General features: G+C 39.1%; 2 protein-coding genes and 1 long non-coding RNA gene across 8 annotated transcripts in view; 2 read left to right on the top strand and 1 right to left on the bottom strand.

Annotated features, from left to right (window-relative positions):
- Positions 1-293: 293 nt before the first annotated feature.
- LOC111249497 (uncharacterized) lies at positions 294-12,310 on the top strand. Of its 5 annotated transcripts, none has more exons than XM_022803426.2 (9): positions 294-521; positions 4,839-4,908; positions 5,065-5,199; positions 7,379-7,503; positions 7,792-7,864; positions 8,398-8,693; positions 9,155-9,427; positions 9,677-9,888; positions 10,118-12,310. In XM_022803426.2, exons 3-9 carry the CDS (start codon positions 5,070-5,072, stop codon positions 10,377-10,379), a joined length of 1,371 nt encoding a protein of 456 aa, XP_022659161.1. In that variant the 5' UTR covers positions 294-521; positions 4,839-4,908; positions 5,065-5,069; the 3' UTR covers positions 10,380-12,310. The 5 variants fall into 5 exon arrangements, with proteins under 5 accessions (XP_022659161.1, XP_086844745.1, XP_022659162.1 ...); XM_086988619.1 differs by having other exon boundaries at positions 4,839-4,981; XM_022803427.2 differs by lacking the exon at positions 4,839-4,908.
- Pus10 (Pseudouridine synthase 10) lies at positions 686-3,176 on the top strand. Its single transcript, XM_086988618.1, has 2 exons — positions 686-975; positions 1,295-3,176. Exon 2 carries the CDS (start codon positions 1,403-1,405, stop codon positions 2,906-2,908), a length of 1,506 nt encoding a protein of 501 aa, XP_086844744.1. The 5' UTR covers positions 686-975; positions 1,295-1,402; the 3' UTR covers positions 2,909-3,176.
- A 1,401-nt stretch (positions 12,311-13,711) lies between the features above and the next one.
- The window catches only part of LOC111249543 (uncharacterized), a 6,892-nt gene continuing 3,196 nt past the window's right edge, over positions 13,712-17,407 (bottom strand). For both annotated transcript variants that reach the window (XR_002672963.2, XR_015327432.1), the window contains 2 exons: positions 16,860-16,946; positions 13,712-16,684 (listed from right to left, as the gene is read on the bottom strand). This is a non-coding gene — a long non-coding RNA (uncharacterized LOC111249543). The remainder of the gene's footprint in view (positions 16,685-16,859; positions 16,947-17,407) is intronic.

The raw sequence follows: 17,407 nt of genomic DNA, 5'->3' as shown, positions 1-17,407 counted from the left end.
GTCATTGTGGAAAGGGCTAACAGCGCGAAAGAAGCGCGGCAAATTCAAATTGTGGTACGGCAACGAACACGACGACGAAGCTACACTGAATTAAAACTTTGTTATATTTGATGTTTGAAGCTTAATCTTGGGTCGATTTGGCACTAAAATTAATTTAAAAATAATGTTTGTCTGTGTCGAGATAGCGAATTGAGTAATCATGGCATTCTTCCTCCCAAATCCGCTAAACAAGCTGACAGCACGAGGACTCGAAACGATTTCAGGCATACCCACCAAATCAATGCGTCCACTGTGTTCAGTACCACAAAGCGTACCACGGCGACCCAACGTACCAATTCACTCACTCCAGGCTATTTCTCTGAATGCGAATTGCCGTGCTCGTGTTTTTGTAAGGATAATCGACTCCAGAAATATTGGAACGAGTTTCCCGTCACCACCGTGACGTCCCTAATAAAAATTGTGCGACATCGACCAATCGTGATATCGGCTCAGGCCGGCCTATCAGCACTTGTAGTTGTTCGGTAAGTTCCTAGCGTCTAGGCCTAACGTTTACAGCTCCTCAGGCACTGTTTCAACACGGTTTTTCAACAAAAGTGAGCCGATTTTCGTAATTTTTATGCCGTTGGCCTGCGAAGTAGTAAGAGTGTTTTCGCGCGACTGCGCCGGTACCGTCCTCCATTGCTGTGTAGCCGGGCGACGGCCATAGTAAAAATGGTGGACGAAGCCGCCATCGACCAGCAATGGCGTCCCTTTCGGCCGCTGATATTGGTACAGAAGGCCACCCTCGGGCTGGTTGGTAGCACCAGCAGTTCGTGTCCACCTTTCAGGCATAGCGAGTTCTAGCGAACCTGTCATAGTAGATTTCATTGGGTTGTCACCAACGCCACTCACAACCGGCCCGTTCTTTGTAACTAACCAGTAGTACCAGCCAGTTGGGACGCACGCACGTTTCGGTTCACTGCTAGACAGCCCCAAGTTGGTTATATTATTATATGTTGTTACACTGTCCTTATGTGACGGTGACGTTTAATTCCCATTAACACCGACTTGCAACAAAAATTGACCCGTTGTAAACAAAAAGAAGTCACCCCTTTAAGTTAGTCAACCGAAATTAGCGTAGTTATTTAGCGTGCTCTCTTTGTGTCGTCGCTCCGGCAGATAAAAACAACGTTAGCATTTAATCTGCGAATACAGTCACTTTATTATCAGCTTCTGTAGTAGTAGGAATATTGGTAATTATTCTTGATCGTGTAGTGTAATGCAGTTACTTTGATACTTATCGTGCTTGGCGCAGGACCTCAACACACCAGCATATCGACTTATCAACAAAGTATCTGCGTGTACAAAGTGCTCAGACATTGTTGTGTCGGTTCTTTATAAAGTGTCATCGTGTTAGCCAATTATGGAAGACGAACTTCGCGAAAACGTCAAAAATTTCCTTCTTAATCATGATTTATGCCGCATGTGTATTTTGCGGGCGCTCGGTGAGCGACAGACAAATGCTTATTGCAGACAATTTGAAGAGTGGCGAACTCCTGGCGAACCTCAGTGTAAAAGGGTTCAGCGTGGGATATGCCCGGCGTGCTTGGGTCTTCTTGAGCCTGTCTACTTGTTCGAAGTATTTGAAGCTGTAGTCGAAGCAGTGGCTATATCGGAGTGCCGTTTCCATAACTTTCTACTAACGATCGCGATCCCGCCAGTGTGTTTGCTTCGCCAACGGCTGGTGTACTTAACGGTGAAGAACAAGTTTGAAATGTACAAACTCGCTGAAGAATGCCTAGTCACAGTTAAGGACTGCGTGAAGATGGTGATCGGTTTTCTATTCGAAGATGAATTCAAAGTACTCTTTAGTCCAAAAGCGTCATTCCAGGTTAATATTATTTTACCTGGTGCGCTAACACCGGTGGAGCAAGATGCAGTCAACAAATTGGCAAAACCCGTTGTGAAAAAGTCGCGAAAAGCTATGCGACGCGATGAGTTTTCAACGAAGACAATAACCTCCTTTCTTCAGAGAACAAGTGAGGACAACTTTCGAGCCGAGTTCAAGTTTCCTCCACCGGAAGCCTTGTGTAAGGCTCCGGAGCCACCAAAAGTCACCTGTGGCCACCTTCAAATCTATTTAGCAGGCCGCTACTGCAAATACAGTCGTGAATTGAGTCAGACCCCGTGGCTGATCGAAGGTGAACGCAAGATGAAAAACTCTGTCGAAGAGCTGATTACCGACGTAGTTAGGCGTACCGTCCTATGTGAACGAATAACGTTTTCATCATCAGGCCGAGAAGATGTGGACGTTCGAATGCTTGGAGAAGGCCGCCCATTTATTCTCGAGGTATGGAGGCCAAAACGGATTGACTGGCTAGCCGAAGAAATGGCCCAAATTGAAGTACAAATCAATACTTCAACAAAAGATATCGCGGTCAACCGACTCCAGCTTATTGGAAGGGAACAAGTCAAAGATCTTAAGGATGGTGAGGAGCATAAGCGCAAATTTTATTGCGCTTATTGTGTGACGGCAAAGCCTACAAGCGAGATAGACTTCAGCAAGTTAACCTCGTTGAAAAATCTCGTCCTCAAACAGAATACGCCAATGCGTGTTCTCCATAGACGCACAGCAATGATTCGAGATAGAACGATCCACTCGGCTGAAATAGAGATCGTTGACAGTTTTAAGTTCAAATTGATACTTTGCACCCAAGCAGGAACATACGTCAAAGAATTTGTACATGGTGACCTCGGAAGGACGTTGCCGAATGTTTGCACGCTCTTGGATGAAGCAGTGGACATCGAGAATTTGGACGTAACAAAAGTTGATTTGGATTGGCCGCCAGAGCGAGGAGCTACGGAGCTCCTTGAAAATGGAGTTTTAACCTATGACAGTGACCGAAGTGCCAAGGGGGACATCGTTTAGTTAAAACATATTCCCCGTATTTTTTGTTGTTGTGTACAAATATGCTAATATGTTAGAATGTTTTAACTGAGTATACTAAAAGAAGTTTAATACAGAGAGAAAAGGAATCGCGATGAAAATGAATAGTTGTTTAGATGGAGTAGAAAATAGGATGGAAAGCGGCGCATGTCTTGTTTGCGGTTCTGTAAATATGCACATTTAGATTAAGAAATCTATGTTTATAAATAAAGAAAGTTCTGTTAGTGGGCTAATTTAATACAATATTTGAGTTCGTGATGTTTTTCATTCTAGGTAAAACGTTAGCTTTGGTTAACGAAATTTGATAATCCACTTTACAACTGTTTGCCTCGTAAATAGGAACATCATTTGTATTTGATTCTGCTATGCTTAGTTGACATTGATATAGGTACCTGTCCCAATGGTGGCTGAGGTGGCAGCATACTATAAGCTGGTCTTACGTACAGTAACGTAGCTGTTCAGATCGGAATAACCGAGTAAAAAACATATTTAAGCAGATTTTTTTTTTACAAGAAAGCATTTCGATCGTATGGGTATAGGTGTCCGAGGATTAGCTGGTTATGGAAAACAAGTTTGTTATGGAAGCTGAAACTTTAGATAACCCCAAAAACTTGTTTAGTTACTGATAGTCGTGAAATTCCTACGGGATCCATAATAGAAAGTCACTCCATATTCTAAATGTAGACAGGATGGCGCTATCTTTCCCAAGACTGAGAGTAATCGAGTGGTTACATCTTATTTTTTCTAGTTATGTCTACTAGACGTAACTGTATCTTTCAAGTAAATTTGAAAGATTTTTTTTATATGTATTAATGAGGCGTAGTCTCAAAAATTGTCGTCAGATTTTGATTCCACTTTGAGAATTACTAAGAGCAAGCCGGAAAAATCTACTTAGAGATGCACAATTTGCTATACGGCAAAAATTTAAGCAAAAACTACTATACTGGCAAGTTTTCGCGCTGTGTGATCAGCTCACATATGTCTGTTGTATTGAATTACTGACGTAGCCTGTTGTCCAATAAGATAAACTTCTGCATTTAGTCATTCTCGCATCAGTCACTAGCATAGGAGTTTTCACATTTGTTATCTAAAGATATGCAAATTCTGACTAACCAGTACTTATCAGTAAATAATTGTTTTTAGAAACAATTCAATTCGGTTCTTATGGGGGGTGTAGAATCGCTGCAAGGACATCAAGTAGATTAAAGTAATTATCCATTAAATTCCTTAGAATATTGTCAATACATCCAGATCGACGCCTACAGACGCTTAAACACTGAGAGTACTGCTATCAATACTAATGTGAAGTGTTTCAGGAATAATGCGATTATCTGTTCCATAACACACGTATTATTGAATAGTATTCGTGGGGTGTTTATCGCTGTTCTCGAAGGATTTAACTGTCCGTTAGGTCAGCCAGATCGCGTCTTAAACTAAAGAATAGCGCCTCGGTTTAAATCAGAATATTCGTGTTTTGAAGCATCTTAAAAATACCCGATTGAACAAAGCAGTACAGCTGCTTGTGATTTGCATTATTGACTGATAACATCACAGTATGTGATGCCAATCAGATACTCAAGTAACCAATAGGCTTTAAAGATGTTTTCCTAGAGGAACATTCTCTCAATGCAAGTTAGACAGACCCTTATGGCTTTAGGTTAACAGCGTTATTCGTGTTAGCCAGTATGATGAGCTTATATTACTATAGTACTAAATAAATATTAAATCTTACCGCCGACTTGCGAAACAGCTGAACTATTTTAATTCGTTGTTTTATCATTTACTAGTGCGCTGTTACCCAGTAACTTTGCTTTCCTAATTTTTGTGTTTGTCACTACCATAGCGCTAATAAAATAGATATCTGTTGTATTTCTTTGTATTTGATTTTTTTTGTATCTGTGTTACTCTACAGATTTCATCACCAGTAGCCTAGTCTTAGCCGGTTGGCAGACGAAATCGTACAACATCCTCGGAGGACAGGGGTAACTAGAGAACTGGTCCCACCCCTAATTTCGCCTGGTGACTCCCTTTTTATATCGTTGCTACAGACAGAAGGTTAACTTCGCTGACAAACGATAGAGGAGCAGCTTCAACTTGTTGTCCACTTGAGCATCACAAACTGTATTTTCTACCCACAGGCGCTATGTCTTCGTCATCAGAAGCGGTCGAAGAATGTATTGTTGTGACGGGTGAATTTTGTGGTGGTGAAGAAGAGGTGATTTGCGTGGAGAATGCCAACGGAGAGCGAGTCATCACCGCCGATAGTGGCTCTTGTGAGTAGCCTAACTAATCGCTATGATATCACCTACAATTTCCTCCTACCAACACACGCATTATCACGAACCAGGAGCCGCCGCATTCATGTTGCTGTAGCTATTACCAACAGCTGAACCTGTACTCTCCAGCAATCTATGTACCAAAAATGGGATAACTGGCGACATATTTTGGCGGTCGTTAAGTCAATTCAGTGTTACTGACAATGCTATCGCGTTTAACATCCGTTGAGCATCTGCGAGCAGCCGTAAAATACTGGTGCAGAAGAAATGAAAACTCTTAATCAGCAGTATTGCTTCAAATTGCTAAGATTTTTCAGTTAATTCATGAGAGTCTCGATAAATAATAGATAATGTATTGGTTGTACTTCGCTTTGTCAAAACCACTCATTATATAAGAAAAAACCCAAGCCAAAAGTTAGAATCTCATTCTTAACCACCGACTTCTGTCAGTAATAAACCGCACGTAGTTCGCGTATAAATATCAACCGTTCGTTCAAGTACTCTTGCCCCCACGTACCGTTATCACTAAGTGCGTTACAGGATTACTTAAAATACTTTAGCTGCATGAAACCTATTACGTAATAAACAACTGGGATGGATATCGGCGAAATAAAAATCCAGTGAATCCTGCTCAGTTCGAAATAAGACAAACGAGACATTTCCATAAATGAACTCTTTTCAATTAACTAACAGTTCTGATAGTTAAATCATTAATAAAAACGGCCTAGTTTAAGAAAAATGTTGCAACCAACACTTCAGAGCACTCTTTTTTCATAGGCCGTTCTGCGGCGCTGTCAGATATACTTGTATGGTAAAAGCAAAGCAAATTGTCGCCTTTCAATAGACTTCCGCTGCATTTTCTTGCTGCGCCGCGTAACTGTTTAGATGATCGCCCATTAGAATTAAACGGAGTTGATTTCTGCCGTTCTGATAGAATGAACTGTCAACAGGGCCGACTTAGTGTTGTTCCTCGACAGGCTACTTTTTATGGGCAAGTTTAATAGTTTCAGTTAGAGGCAGACTTTTATGCAATACTATGAGGCAACGGTGATTGCATCAAAATTCGATTGGAACTCACAAATTAATTCAGTTCAGATCATATTAACTAGTATTATGGGGCTTAACTATCGCGAGTTATTGAGGGTTGTGACGTGGTGTTCTTTATTTTCATGTTTAAGTTTTCTTGCTGTCCCCAACTAGGTAATATGTCGTTATCGGTCCAATTTCTTCGTGAATTACCTCACATAGTAGTTACAATATCATGCATAGTATTTACCAATTAGCATATATGGCGATAACATGAATACCATACATTTGGATGAATATAACCATGTAAATAAAATGGTTATTAGCTAATGAAGGCAAAAACAGATGCAGAGTTAGGCTGATAGACGGTATTTTCATAATGCCGTCATGTATATTGTCAGCACTAATCTACCTTGATGATATTTTTAATACCAAAGTATCAAGTATACCATTTTGAGAATTCGTTGACGCAAGCTAAATAAACAAGTACATTTTTAATGGCAGTAGTCCTCTTTGGGTTTGCTGTTTGCTTTCTTCTAACACTGTATTTAGTAACTGCCAATTTTTAGACCGTGTAGTTTGCTACTAGGATTTTTCGGTAACTTTTTCACCATACAACATAAAATTATTGTTATACATATATGCATTGGGCAGACGATTCGACATATCGATAGGTACTTTGTTGTTGTGTAATTTGCGTGGGAACACCATTGTCTCTCTCTACTCTTATACATGCAAAATACCATATCACTGAGTGTGCACGTGCGTGATACGTTATACTGCTGCTAACATTGATTATTGTTTGATATTGTTGCTGGCTCGTGATGTCGTTCGGTGTTGCTCTTCCATTCAATGGTAACAATGGCTAATACGCCTCGTCGTGCTTGACTCGTATCGACAAAATTGGCCGCTGCGCCGTCGTCTGGTGGGGACTCATTTCTCGTGCTGCATCTCTTATTTCCTTTCATCCTTCTGCTGGTTCCCGTGGTCTGGCGCCCCTTAACCCTTTTGATATTGTTCCTGTTGTTTGTTTTTGGCGTTGTTTTTTCTGTCCGTGTATCGTTATCGTTCGATGATTTTACTCGTCAATTTTGTCGGTGGTTGAATCGTGCCGCCGCTGCATTGCTCGGTTTGTTTCGATTGAGCACAGACTACTTTACAGCGGAAGGGAACATCATTGAAGCAAGTGAGGTGTATACCGATGAACCTCAGGAAGTTGAGATTACCATCGACAATGAAGGAAACCCGCAAGAAGAGGGGGTTATCCAGCTGCAGGTTGGTATAATCACAATTTGAACAGATTTATAAAATAACCGATTAATAAATATATATTATTATGATTATTTTTTTGTACGTACTGGTAATTTCAAAAGTAGCAATAACAATATTATTTTGTTGATATAATGTTACAATTAAGCCGAAAAAAAATCCAATATAATTTAATTAACTTAATTGCTTGCGAACCCTTAAATAGTCGTACTTCGATAGCACAACTATCTTGACAAATATGAACTATTTATGCATACAAGTTTCACTTGTGTAAGCGCTTTTTTTTGCTTCCAGGAGTTCGCCGAGGATGTTCCCCAAGAGATGATTCTTCAGACTCAGGAAGAGGTCATTGGCGGTGTAGCAGAAGGTGAGCATGCATTCTCCATGTTCTTTTTTTACGTTCGATACTTAATGCATTAGGCATTCCTTCAGACGGGTCCTACTAAACCTACCATAATTTTCTTTGACAAACTTGACGATATGAAACGATATGGTGAAAATATTCCATAGTTGTCATTTGAACTAGCAATGGCCGTATGTTCATAGTTACCAGATTATCACACTTAAAGAGATGCGCATTAGATATGATCATAAGTACGTTAGATCAACTAAACTGATATTTATAATTTGGTGAAAGTGCCTGCCAAAAATTGTTTATTTATGTATTTATTTCATATTTATAACTACGCCCCTCTGCAGTTAAGTACACGTATTCCGTTGAGTTTCCCTACTCCATTGCACTACTTGCAATACACATATTGAATTAAACAAAATTAAATAAAACTAACAGAAAAATAAAAAAAACGACAATAAAAAACATGACTTATGTTAATGAAAGCTTTACACGCCAGAGCTACAAAGCAATCATATAAACATTAATGTGCTTGTTCCACAACTCAGGTGATGGTGAAACTGGAGAAGAGTATGTCACAGCCGAAATTGCTATACCCATCGACGAGGCGAATTTGATCACTTCGATTGAGCATCCGTCAGTGGTAACATCGGTTGCAGGAGGAGCTTCTGCTGTTCACACGTCAAGCGCTAGCGGCGGCACCGTCGTGAGACGCACACGGAAAACGGCTGGTACGCGAAAAGTGGCCTTGACCACAGTCCCTGTTAGCGGAATGCCCCCTGGTAAAGCACGCAAATGGGAGCAAAAACAGGTGCAGATAAAAACGCTTGACGGCGAATTCCAGGTGGGTCCGTTGTCTGTTAAGCCAAATTGTGGACAATCACTCGAAATTCCGTATCGTAATATATAAAACATGTGTATGAAGTCATCTCCGTTGAAGAGAGGTGTTTTGAAACAAACGATTTTGGCATATGTCGCATGCACAATTATTTACAAGCTTGAAAGTTAAGCTCCCTCTCTCTCTTTCTTTCTTTCTTTGGTTACTTTTTGCATTTTGTTCTCAATAAAAATGATAATTTTAAAGTAATTTTGAAGTTAATAGCAATCGTTTGATTTATTATTTTATTAATTAATGGCTATGATATTTCACGCTAAAACTGGCGTTGTCGATGTTGAGTATTATGCATGTGTTGTAATTTTTAATCGCATTCAGTAAGAATGGATAATGAGCGATGTCATTTTTCATTAGTAACCAGTTCTGGTAATTTCCCAATTATGTATTGTCTTATTTGCTGTTTTGGGCAGGTGACAATGTGGGCGTCAGGTGGAACCAATGAGAACGATGATATCTCAGTGATCGAAGAGTCGTGTGTAGAGGTTGACCCAGATTTTAGCGAGTACATGCAGAGCTCACATGGTTCAACAGCAGCCACCCCAGGTACCATTTTGACTGCTAATGTGCCAATTCAGGCGTCTTCGTCAGGGTTGGGTTTAACATTGGCAACAGGAGTTGACCTCTCTGACCCTAAGCAGCTGGCCGAGTTGGCTAAGAGTAAAATTCAGCGTGTCAAACCACAGGTATGTGCAAGCAACATAATTGGCAAAGTAATCAAGAATCAGTACCTTATTTGAGTTATCCAACTTTACACGTACATATAAGTATATATTACTTTTTTGCTCACTAGACAAATGTATGTATAGCTGTATCTTTTGATGCAGCGAATTTTCTACAGCAAATCCCACGTAGAGGCAAAGTAAAAATAATGGTATAACTTTTTACGATCACTGATTTTTTTTGTTTTTGGACTGTTGGCCTGGATTCCGCAGGCAGACGCAGCAGCTCGTACAATTGCTTGCCCTCACAAGGGCTGCAGCAAGATGTTCCGGGATAATGGCGCCATGCGCAAACATCTCCATACGCATGGACCAAGGGTGCATGTCTGTGCAGAGTGTGGTAAGGCGTTTGTCGAAAGTTCGAAACTGAAGAGACACCAGCTTGTCCACACTGGAGAAAAGCCATTCCAATGCACATTCGATGGGTAAGAAAACAGTTAAGATGCGTTTTAAATGTACTCTATATGTAAACTATTATATATGACGCACGACTTGGCCAGAAGGTATTTTATTTATGACATATAGGTAACAAAATTAATCAGAATGAGCTTTTTTGATAATCTCGTTTGAACCAAAATGTGCATTGTTACTACACAAGGTAATGTGAACTAATTATGCTAACGTGTTGTACTACTTTTTCTACTTATCTTTCAGCTGTGGAAAACGATTTTCGCTCGATTTCAATCTTCGAACACACGTCCGGATTCACACGGGGGATAGGCCATACGTTTGTCCATTTGATAACTGTAACAAGAAATTCGCCCAATCGACTAATCTTAAATCACACATCCTAACTCATGCCAAAGCCAAGGGCAGGAACGCTATACCCGCGCTAACACTTGGAACGCTCGGCGGTTCCTCTGTAGTCACTTACACGACAAATGACGAGCAGAAATTTGTCTTCGATGATTCGTGAATATAGTTACTAGAACATGAGAAGTCCACATCAATCGCCTTCAACGTTATGGCATCTCCACCTTGAATATCCGATTATAGTCGATACTCATATCGATGTCTTTTTATAGATCAAGAAAAACTGGTTTTGCGAACTCCACGATTGATCAAGCCGCACATCAGAAGAACGCTATACGACGCTGCCTGACGCTCGTCACAAAATGCCATACGCAGTTGAAAATATTCACTGCGAACCACGAGAAAAAGATTTGTGAAAGCCGTATCGGGCTGTATCTAGTAGAAACTGTAACTAAAGAAATGCTTAAACCACCCAGGTAAAAGTTGGTAGCCCTGTCTGACACAGATAGCACGGAAGGTCATGATTTATCGCTCTGTACATAACGTTCAAAGAGAGGATGGGCGGGGTTCCAGGCGCTGGGCTACAGCTAATGTCTAGATATGCATATAGTATAAATTATATGGATAAATACATTTATAATTCAGCAGAATTAATAAGCCGAGGTTGGTATACTAGGGTCCTCTTAAAAAGGGGATACTCACACAGGGTATCCTGCTTCCGACAATAAATGAGTCTGACCTATGATAAAACGAAAACTTAAGGATATCGCCTTAATCTCTTCCCATTTTTTCGCTTGTTTAGAGAAGCGATCAGAACGATAAATGGTTAACGAAAACGATCATAAGTGAGAACGATAACAAATGAGATAAGAAAAGCTATAATACGATGTACATATCACACTGTAAATAGGATGAATTTACGTAGATAGAAGCATTTAGCGTTGGGGCACACACCTTAGTGTGGGTAATTTAAAAACTGCTACAGACTTTATTATTATTTGTTATTATTACTAGTGATCAGTAATTGCGACGATGTAAATGATTAACAACGCTTACAATACTAAACTGGTACAAACATGATAAGATGATGATAACGGTAACGCTAACAATAAACCTACCTAGTAAAAAAAAGGGTCATATTCGCGAAAAAGGAACAGCGTTGCCAGGAACGATTGACTGGGATAATTCTGTTCCCATGCTATGGAACAGAGAATAAAAATAAGTGTAGCCGTTGAGTCAAGTCAAATGTGAGGATCTCGAAATCGTTGAGTCAGAAGAAAAAATTGACGATACGAGAATTTCGGTTGTTGTGTTGCTACGTCTTTGAATTTTGAATTTTGTGAGACTACTATAATTATTGAATAAGCGAGAGATATGGGGGATTTTGGTTTATCGAATTACTTTGAATCGGATGGATTTATAGATTCCAAGCTTCTAACTTTCAATCATTTGAAATTACGATGTTATGCTTTCAACTGTAAAAGTTTGAAATTAAATCGCAACGTCAACTAAATTTGTTGCCATCTTTATCCTATAATTTTTACGGAGGCTTTCATTTGTAAGATAAAAGTACCCTAGCTAACGTCGATGAGCAGCTGAAATTTACTTTTTGTGAGTCGTTACTGATGCGTGATATAATTTAAAAAAAAAAAGGAATCCACTGGCTATCTACACGTTTTGTCTTACTTTTAATCGCATAAATTTAGTTTGTTTTAAAAGCTTTATGAGTAATTTTTACCAACAAAAAGTATTGCATCTAAGGTATCCGTATTGCATGTATTTGAATCACTAATTATCTAGATAAGAAACAGACTCCAGATCTCTGCACTTCGTTTATTTTCCGAAAACCACAAGACCAAGTTCTAGTTTGAAATAAACAACGATTTTATCATTAAAGAAAATCTTTGATGCAAGGATAACGTAAGGGGATTACAGGAGCTACGAAAGCGTCGGATAAAACTACTTTAAATAAAATAAAGTAGACTTGAACGGCAAAGCCCAACAATTTCGGATTTTATGTTGAATGAACAACAGTTTTTGATTGACTGTCGACATTAGGCTTCAATCGAAATACATCCCTCAAAGTAATATCAAGTTGGTGTGTTTTTGTTTATGTAGTTAGTATAGGTTATAGAAAAAAAAATAATTAATAGGTTTATTGGCAAAACAGTAATTCAGTGTTTTTCTGTTGACACATAGGTGCATGATGGGTAAGTCGCCTGGTAAAACTTAATCTTTATCAAAAAGCAAATCTTTTATGTTTCCGCTTGAAAATTTTTGTTTTAGTTTGAGCGAGTCGGGGTCTGTCTAGAGTTTTCTTTTGCAAATGTATAGGGCCTTTGGACGAGTCATTTATATTGATTTTTGCCGATATTTTTAGACCACAAGAAACTGTTAAAGCAAACACATAGTATATCCGCGGTTTTCTTGAAGAATTAAAACGGCATATCTTCATCAAAAATAACTGTGTCGTTATTATAGACGTTCGTCTAATGGTGCTTTTATTGCTAGCCCACGGACCATCGTCTAAGGTACGATCATAATATAATATGTGAGAAAGAGCCTGAAGAGTTCTTAATAATAATATTTTAACGATAATTTGACTGAAAACATTTTTAATTTATATATTTAAATCTAAATTTAAACCGCAAAGAAACATTTTTTTGAACTGAAGAGAGACTTTTGCTACACTTTATATAGCGAAAGTGGTCAATCATGCTACGTACGATGTGTTATTCAAAAATTTCAAGCGTTCTTCTTCGTGTGATTTGTGTTAGATACAAATGATGCGTGGCTTCTGCTGTTTACCATAGGTATGATGGTCGATCTGTTGTTATCTCGTAACCCAGACGAGCAAATAACTTAATTATTGGCTGCTTAGCCAAAGGACATAGATTCTCCAAACAAATCATGCGTCGCACGTATTATGTACTGTAGACAAACAGTGATTAACGACTTAATCGATCGGAAGTGGTAGGTGAACCTTTGTCTGTTACATTAAAGGTTCAGGTTTTTGACAATGAATATACGTTCTATTAGTTCATATCCTCGTTTGATAAATCCATGAGGTGATAATGCCATGAGTAAATTGCCATTAGTACATCACAGACTTTTCGTAGTTTTACTATTTTAAAGAGAGAGAAAAATAGGGAACGTAAGCTTATTTCAAGCAGTGGCATCTCGTTTCCTATTTCTATTATACCAATAACAATCACATGAGTTCAAAGAAAATTCACAAATCAATAAACTACATAGTGTTCGTTTAACGACTCTACATAGTTAGGCTTCGTATTTACCTATATGGCGAGCTTGTTCAGCTTGGGTGTTGCAGCAGTTCTCAGAAAAGTGACAAGGTGCTATGCTTACCATGCATGTATAACTATATATATATATATATATAAGAGAATGCAGTGTAAGTATGCTTACCGTTTGAAGTAATTTGTTTTCTATTGCGGCATTACTCGAATATTTCCGTACTCGTGAAATAAACTAAACGTACGGTAATCAGTTAATGGCTGAAGCATTCTCTACTCTAACATCCATTTGGGTAAAGATTGGTTCTGATTACGAATCCGATAAAGGTTTGCCACAGGGGTACTCGTTTCAATATTTGTATGTGGCATCAGCTTGTCAAGTAACCAATGTAAAGTAATTGCCTCCATATACAAATACTCCTACGAATATGCATTGGAATCAAAAAGTTTAAGGAAGCTTTGTAGAAAATAAACGTAAGTAATTAACCTCAGAATAGGTATTATTCTGAAAGGCTCTTGCACCTACTGTGCGATTCTGCTATGATTATGGTTTTTATTACTTTATTGAGTTATTACCTGAAAAATTCACGACGATTTGGAAGAAGCTAGTTGGAACACCGTATTAAGGGATAGTTCTTATATTTGATCTAGTTTAGTTAGGACCGTTTCGATTTCTCTTTGGTAACAGCATGCAGACTTGGCCTCCTGTCCGTCAACTTCGAATTGAGCACAGAAAAATAGACGTGGATTCGATAAAAAACGTGAACACCAGAAATGGGGTTTCTTGACGAAAGCACCTCATTTGAAGAGGTTTTAGAACACAGCTAGGTTTGCACTATTTGTATATTAAGATTTCTTGGCAGTTGCCGATGCACACTTTGCATTAGGCTAATACAAACGGTTGAACTGAAGGCAAACTTGATGGGGACCATTCTTTGTGTAGATTATGATAGTACAATGACTTCAATTGTAAAGTTTATACAGAACGTTTTAGTGAATAACATGTAGGTAAACGATTTTGTGCGGTTGTAGTACCGCTTTTCAGAATGAAATCCGTGAATGTGTTCGTAAAAGGTGCGAATCACCTCGGAATTTTTTTTTATTCGCTTACGAAGTACGCTCATAGGAGGGTACAGGCCGGACCGTTTCTTACAGTCTATTTTTAAATATCATTTTTGTTTCAAATTAAAATGGTCGTTTTATGAAGCCAATGGAGTAGTTTCTAAGCATCAATGAATAAATTTTGTCGAAAATTACCGGAACTATGAAGGATCCAAACGATTGTAATTGCTGCCGGTCCCATATTTTGACGACCCACAAGTTTAAACGTGACACTTTATTGATCTCACAATAAAGAGCTTAAAAATAGAACGCAGTGAGAAATGTTTATTGCGACGAACAAGCTCTACTTTGTATTCTTCCTATAGTCACTATGAATTTGCTGCATATATGAAATGTACTGATATAGAACGTTTGTCTATGTTTTTTTTTCTGTAGAGTACCTTTTAATTTAAGTACTTCCCTTTTTTGAGCAAACGGTTTTGTTTTTGTTGGCTCATTTTGCACTTACCGATCATCGATTCAAGTGAATAACATTATAAAAATTATATAAACTATGTCACTGTTTTAGGATGAGAATGTGAGTAGACAAGAAAGAGAGATATACCACACAATACCACTAAATTGGCCTGCCTCCATATGCCAGATGCCATGGTCGTCATACTATGTGTCCATTCTTTGTCTGGCTGTAATAGTCTAGTGGTGACCGATTTGTTTAGTAAACTAAGAACCACGTGACTGGTTGAAAGCCAGCCGTCTGAAATGGTGCTTTAAATATCGGAATACGTGAAAAAATATATATTAGGTAAATATCTCGGATCGATTTTCATAATCCGGTCGTTCAGTACAGCTCCGGTGCAAAATTCCTACTCTAAAGTGTTTTCAAGTATGTCCATTCATGTTAGGTTTCTTTGCTTTTGTCCTTAAACAGATTCACCTTCGATACACAGAGCCCGAAGGCATAAAAATTCACGCGCAGCGATGAAGGAGAATTAAAGGCCGGAACTCTACTTTGCCAGCAGGTCTGTCTAGACCCCACCCAGAGACAACGGGTTTCGGTGAAGAGCAAGGCATCGATAGGATCGATAATATTGTTCGCCGCCTTTGCGCCCATCCCTAATTCATCCCCGTCACTAAAGCCCTTTCGATTTCCCTTAGTGCGTACGCTTTTCTGAACGAATCTGGGCTGGTGACTGAGGGCTCCTGCTTGACTACCTTCCGTAATTCTATGCAGTAAGGTGTTCGCCGGTTGGAGAGCGCCGAGTGAGGTGTGACAGCCTAGCTTCTGCAGCGGTCACCATCAATGTCGTGCTGTAGCTCAACCTGCCGGACCAACTTGTAGGCGGTTATAGCTACCGGAAGTCGATAATAGGCTTTCTATAAATGTACGAATAATTCGTTTGGACCTCTTTTACATCTGCGCCGCTGGATATACACTCTGGGAATTACGAATCAAGTTCGGCACGCTTCTGCTCTAGGTTGCTATTGTTTGTGCATTAGGCTAATTACAGTATGATTAATGTTGGCTTATGTATGTGGTACATAAGAAAAATAAGCATTATACGCCGAATAAGAGGTGTGAAGAGCGCTCGGGTAGTATTCTGTTTGCGCTTTTCACAAACCCTGCTTTGGCTTACTGTCAACTGTTGCTAACGTGCACAAGGGACTAGCTGTCTTCTAATAGTAGCCTTCAAGTTAACGTTGTTTGATGGTATGATTTGTTTATGCTGCTGAAACCGAACTCATGCTGACGAGAGCCAACCTTCTGTCAATAATTAGCTGGCGGTTATTACAGTGGGACACAAGCACAACAAGCAGGAAGTAATTTATGGATAGTCACGTACACAAGGCCGGCCATAAGCAGGTCACCTGAAGAGAACGACCCAGCTAGATGAATTTAGATCGGATAGAATTTTATGGTTTGTTTGAGTGGACCTTGCGTTGGTATCGTTCGAAGTCTGATTGGCAGCTGATAATGCCATAATCTATTTGAAAGCAAAATCCATTGTGATAGATCGTAGTAAACCAGGGTAATCTCATAATAATTGTTCAGCAATTTTTGTGATGTTGAGTACAACAAATGATGTATATCAGTCTCCAATCTCTGTTACTGCTGCGTCTCTGTTTGGTTACGACTGAAGGCAATTTTCGTTTCCTGCGGAGGCAGAGTGTAAAATTTCAGTAATAAGAGCTTTACCTTAAGTCACGGTAGGGTTTAAGCTGCTGTTCGTGCGTCCAAACATACACATCATTAAAAGCAGGAGTTTTTAAAATTAAATCATTTGAAAACATTTTAAAATTGATCATTTTAAAAATGAAGCAAAAATTACCTCTGTTACGGGATGTTTCTGCGTATCGTCAGGGAAGCAGGCTCAAATGCAATTGTTTTGTAATTTTCATGTAGAATTAGTGTTGACCTAATCAGTAAAAGAAAAAAGTAATTTTTTAAAATAGTTACAGTAGTCCATAAGAGAACTGCTTTCTATCACGTTTCTGTTGAAGTTCATAAAGACAAATTGTTTCTTATCGACCCATTTAAATGGGTTCATTGCGAGATCCGGAAAACTGCCGATTCTCAGGTGGCACTCACATTAACAGTGATTACTTTGTGTAAGTTATAAAAAGAAAAGAGTAGAAAAAGCAATAGACAAGAAAACAGATCCGTGATTACAAGCCTAAATATGCAAATAAACATGATTTATATGATGCGTCCACCTTAAACAGTGCTATCTCGCACTAGTATTGCGGCAAGTATTTACCTATTAGTAAATTATACTTCAGTAATACGTGACCCGGACTTTCGATAGGAATAAAAAGGTTATCGTGGCTAGTTGACGAGCAACGCAGATTATTCCCTTGTTGTACCATCTCGTATTGA

This window comes from Varroa destructor, unplaced genomic scaffold (assembly GCF_002443255.2).
Source record: "Varroa destructor unplaced genomic scaffold, Vdes_3.0 BEIS01000004.1, whole genome shotgun sequence".
In the NCBI taxonomy this organism is placed as follows: Eukaryota; Metazoa; Arthropoda; class Arachnida; order Mesostigmata; family Varroidae; genus Varroa; species Varroa destructor.
Note: the sequence above shows the minus strand (reverse complement) of the source record. Positions and strands in the feature narration are given on the sequence as shown.